This window comes from Carlito syrichta, unplaced genomic scaffold (assembly GCF_000164805.1).
Source record: "Carlito syrichta isolate Samal-C Ts95f unplaced genomic scaffold, Tarsius_syrichta-2.0.1 Scaffold305703, whole genome shotgun sequence".
Taxonomy (NCBI): Eukaryota; Metazoa; Chordata; class Mammalia; order Primates; family Tarsiidae; genus Carlito; species Carlito syrichta.
The window spans coordinates 89684-94604 of record NW_007249799.1 but is presented as its reverse complement, the minus strand read 5'-3'; the positions used below and the strand labels follow the sequence as shown (position 1 = coordinate 94604).

General features: G+C 54.7%; 1 protein-coding gene across 2 annotated transcripts; it reads left to right on the top strand.

The window, feature by feature from the left end:
- The first annotated feature begins 308 nt into the window (after window positions 1-308).
- CNFN (cornifelin) lies at window positions 309-2531 on the top strand. Of its 2 annotated transcripts, XM_008062433.2 has the most exons (5): window positions 309-368; window positions 1024-1100; window positions 1535-1648; window positions 2088-2224; window positions 2316-2531. In XM_008062433.2, exons 2-5 carry the CDS (start codon window positions 1067-1069, stop codon window positions 2403-2405), a joined length of 375 nt encoding a protein of 124 aa, XP_008060624.1. In that variant the 5' UTR covers window positions 309-368; window positions 1024-1066; the 3' UTR covers window positions 2406-2531. The 2 variants fall into 2 exon arrangements, with proteins under 2 accessions (XP_008060624.1, XP_008060625.1); XM_008062434.1 differs by lacking the exon at window positions 1024-1100 and having other exon boundaries at window positions 314-368.
- Window positions 2532-4921: the final 2390 nt, after the last annotated feature.

The following is a 4921-nucleotide window of genomic DNA, read 5'->3' as shown; positions in this document are numbered from 1 at the left end:
TGCACATTGACCCAGCTGTGTTCCCTCCCCCTTCTCTCTCTATCTCTCTATCTCTGTCCACTCCTGTTTTCTATCTCCACTCCCATCTCCTCATCCGGGTACACTCCTCCCACCTCCCCAAACTATTTCTTCTGACCTGGAAGCTGAGGCAGGAAAGGAAGTAGGGGGATGGGAAATGGGGGGTGGGTGGGAAATCCCAGAGGGGGTCAGCCAGACCAGCCAGGCTCCCTAGGCACCTCCTTCAGAGCCCCGCCTAGGACTGCGTGGCTGCCCATATAAGTGGCTCCTGCCCCGAGACTGAGAACTCAGTGCCTGTGTCATCCACACCTCACACCTTTGTCTCCATCACTGCCGTCGCGGTCCTGCAGGTAGGAGCACCCCTCCAGCAACAGCCCTCTTCTCTGAGGTTGGGCGCCTCTCTACCTACTCCCCTCATCTCTCTTTCTTTCTCTCTCTCTCCTTCCATATCTCTCAATTACCTTTCTCTGGACATCTCTGTTTCTCAATGCCTCCTGAATCCCTCCTTCTTAACCTGAGTCGGCTGAATTTGGAAGTCCTTGTGGCCCGGCATCTCTTCTAATAACCCCCTTGTCTTGGGCTGTCAGATCTGGGACATTTTTCCTCACCTCTCTAAGCCTCAGTGTTCCATCTGTGAAACGGGTTTGTAGAGGAGTCAAATTGCTGGGCACATGTGGGTATTACTGGTGGCAACTCTATGGGCATGTGGCTCTGATCTGATCTTTTTCTCCCTTTGTCTCTGACTCTGCCTGTCTCTCTCAGTCTCTCTCCAGCTCTGTCTCTGGTATGAGGAGGGTTCTCTGGGGTCTGTCGGGCAGCTGTAAAGAGATGGGCGAGTTTCTCGCCCTACCCTCTCCATCCCCTATTCCATGCCTCTCCTAGCCAGCAGGCTGACTTGGCCTCTTTCTTCCCAGCTCCTTTCCCCTGAGATCCCAGCCCCAAGTGCCCCACTCCCCTTCCCAGTATCCAGTGTCCCTTGAACGGACTCCGCAGCTGTCGCCACAGCCACCTCTGCCATCCCCAACGCCACCTCTTCAGGGCCAGCAAGATGCAGTTTGAGATGCACGACGTGAAAGGCAAAGGTGGGATCGCTGGATGGACCAGCAACACCCTCAGTACTCGGAACCTGGCCGCCTCCCTCCCCTGGGCACCCTGGCTTCGAAGACAGAAGGCACCTGCTTCCACCCCAGAGGTCCCAGAAGTGCTGGAACCCAGCACCCCAGGCCCAGACGTGGAGGAGGAGGCAGCATATCCAGGCCCCACCTAGCTGTGGCATCCACCTTTCCTCAGATGTGCTCCCCGCTCCCCTTAACCAGATATGCAGGAGGCAGATGAGCAACAGGGACAGACTGGGGTTGTCGATGCCCAAATGTGGCACAAGGGAAGGGGAGGTGCAGTGGTGTCCCCTCATGGGCGGCCTGATGGCCTCGCCTAGACTGCCCGGCAGAGGGAAGGGTGGCAGGGGCCAGGAGGCACTGTGAGGCTGGCCACTGACCCCCGCCGCCTGTCACCTCAGCTATGTCCTACCCAGTGACCAGTCAGCCCCAGTGCGCCACCAGCAGCTGCTACCAGACCCAGCTCAGTGACTGGCACACGGGTCTCACCGACTGCTGCAACGACATGCCCGTCTGTGAGTGTCCTCTGACTCCCTCTCCAGGCCCATACCGGGGGAGGGGGGCGAGGAGAGAGGCTCACCCACAACCCCCTCCGACGTCCTGCTGACCCCGCTCTCACCTCCCTTTCTGAGCCTCTGAATTCCCACTCTCTAGCCCTCACCCCTTCCTGACAGGCCCAGCACTCCCTAGAACTCTGACCTCACACCTTCCAACATTCAACTTCTCTAACTTAGCGGACCCTCAGCTTCCCCCTTGCACCCTCAGCTTTCCTCCTCGCGACCCCCAACTACCTCTGCAAACTCCGTCTCCCAATCGCTACGCCACCCTCCCCCGGACCCCTCATTCCCTCCGGGCTTCCAACTCCCTCCGCGGTGGGTCAGCCGCGCCCCTCCCGGGCCGCAACGGGTGGGCGGCTCCCTGCCCGGCCCGCCTGACCGTCCGCACCGCGTCCAGGTCTGTGCGGCACTTTCGCCCCTCTGTGCCTCGCCTGCCGCATCTCCGACGACTTTGGCGAGTGCTGCTGCGCGCCCTACCTGCCCGGAGGCCTGCACTCCCTCCGCACCGGCATGCGCGAGCGCTACCACATCCAGGTGCGCGCCGGACAGGGGCGGGGGGCTGGGGGTCGCGGGCTCTCCTCCTGGCACCCAGGACGGGGCTCATGAGCTCTCTCCCACCCTCTAGGGCTCCATCGGGCACGACTGGGCGGCTCTCACCTTCTGTCTGCCCTGCGCCCTCTGTCAGATGGCGCGGGAACTGAAGATTCGAGAGTAAAGTGCGTCCCCGTCCTTTTCCTCCCGCCTGGCCGCCTCTGCCCCCACCCCGGGGGGGGGGAGGACCTGCCCCACCGCCCCTGTCCTGCCGCCAGAAATACACCCACAATAAAAACCTGAAAACCAACTCCGCCTACATCCATTTTGTCTCAGGGAAGGAATCTGGGTGGAGAGAGAGGTTTGGTGAGGGATGTGGGAACACGCGCAAAATGCTTAGGTGTGACCCTGACTGGCTGTGTGACTTTTGCAAGCCATCCCTCTTGCCCTAACAAGGGCATCCTCACTTAACGCCTCACCACTAACCCCTTAGCTGCTGCGGACTCCCTGTCTGAAGCTGTAGGCATCCTGAAAATAAGCGAAACCAGAAGGGCAGTCTTGACAGAATGCAGGCACTGAAGTTCAAAGAACATATTCAATACCTATCACGCCTATTGCAATGCCAGCACTTTAGGAGGCTGAGGCAGCCAGGAGTTTGAGATCAGCCTGGGCAACATAGCGAAATCTTCTCTCTACAAAAAATTAAAAAGTTAGCCGGGCTCAGTGGCTCAGCCTGTAATCCCGTGCTTTGGGAGGCTGAGGTGAGTGGATTGCCTGAGCCCGCAGGTTCGAGACCCGCTGGGCAGGCAAAAACCTCATCTCCACAATAAATTAAAAAGTTAGCCGGGCGTGGTAGCACGCGCCTGTAGTTCCAGCTACTTGGAAGGCTGAGGCAGAAGGATCGCCGAAGTCCAGCAGATCGAGGCTGCGGTGGCCAGGAGCGTGCCACTGCACTCCAGTCTGGGTGACAGAGCGAGACTCCAACTCAAAAAAAAAAAAAATTAAAAAGTTAGTGTGGTGTGGTGGTGTGCCCTTGTATTCCCAGCTACAGATCACCTGAGTCCAGGAGTTCCAGACTGTGATAAGCCATGATCGAGCCACGACTCCAGTCTGGGCGACAGAATGAAACTCAAGACTCAGCCTGGGGGCGAGGGGGAACAAAAACAGTGGACTTTTTTTTTCAGTTGGAGTCTCACTCTTGTCGCAGGCTGGAGTACAGTGGCACGCAGTGGACTTTTGACTTGCACACAATCTAACAGGCTTGGGGAACTTTTGTCCTTCCAAGCTTAAGGCTCTCTGGAACTGAAAGGATTCCTTAAGGATTATCCAGTTCAGTCAACTCTTTATTGCAAAAGCAACTAGCAGATCTAGATCTCAAAACTGGACAGGCCTAGGATTTAATCTTGCCACTTACTGGTGCATTATTCTAGTGAATTCATAGATCTTTCTGAACTTGTTTCCCCCTCTGAGGATTACAGTCCCTAATATGTCATATAGCTATTGTGAGAACAAACGGTGGAACAGATAGATGGAAAAGCCCAAGTGTGAATTCAATATATCATTGTTAATATGACTGTATTATGTAGAATATCACAATATAACTACTCTACTATTAATATATTACTGTTACTTGCTGTTATTTCCCAGCACTGACCCCAGATCTGGGTATCCAAGGATCTGGGTATTCAACGGTCTAGTGAATATCTTGAGATATCTAAGAGCCATCTCAGATTTAATATGTATAAGACCTAACTGCTAATCCTCCCACCAAACCAAGTCCTCCTCATACCAGGAAACAACAAACTACTGCTGCCGTTCCTCTCTCTCTCTCTAACCCAACGTCCAATCAGTTTAATTCTGTTGGCTCTACTTCCAGAATATATTCACAACCTCCCCACTTCTCCCCACTCTGCTGCTCCCACCCCGTCCCAGCCACCTTCCTCTTCAACATAAATGGATTCAGAGGTTTCCTCGTTGGGCTTTCAGTCCTGCCCCACCCCTTCAGTCTCTTCCTCACAGGGGAATTCTGTGAACACCTAAGTCAGAGCCTGTTCCTCGTATGCTCAGAATCCTCCCATGGCTCCATCACTCACAGAGTAAAAGCTTGAGTACTCACCCACCGAGGCCCAAGGACCTGCAGGATCTGCCTTTTGATCCCTCTGTGACTTTGTCTCCTCCCTGTTTCCCCCTTACTCCCTCTGCTCCAACCACAGGAATCTTGTTTCTGTAAAATGTCAGGCACACTTTGACCTCAGGACCTTTGTACTTGCTGCTCCCTCGGATGTCCCTCTGGATCACCCCCTCACTTCTGCCCACATGGCATCTTATGAGAGGGGCCTTACCTTCCCTCTTTGGTATTAATAGCTAGCAAATACCACTGCCCTTCTCCTTCACTGCCTTTTCTGGTCACTTACTACATTCTGGTCATTCTGGTCATTTACTCATTATCGGGCACCCCACCGGCTTGGCATTTCCACGAGGGCAGGGACTTTTTTCACCACTGTGCCCCCGGCATCTAGAATAGTATGGGTACCAATATAGACAATCACAGGCAGAAGACAGTGGCTTAGGAAAGGGAAGTGACTTTGGAGGTGATGTATGAGGCATCCAAGAGTCAGACCGGTTTGTGTCACAACCTGGCTTGCCCTAGTTAGCCCTGAGTTCTTAGACTAGAGACTTGGCTTTTTTTTTTTTTTTTTT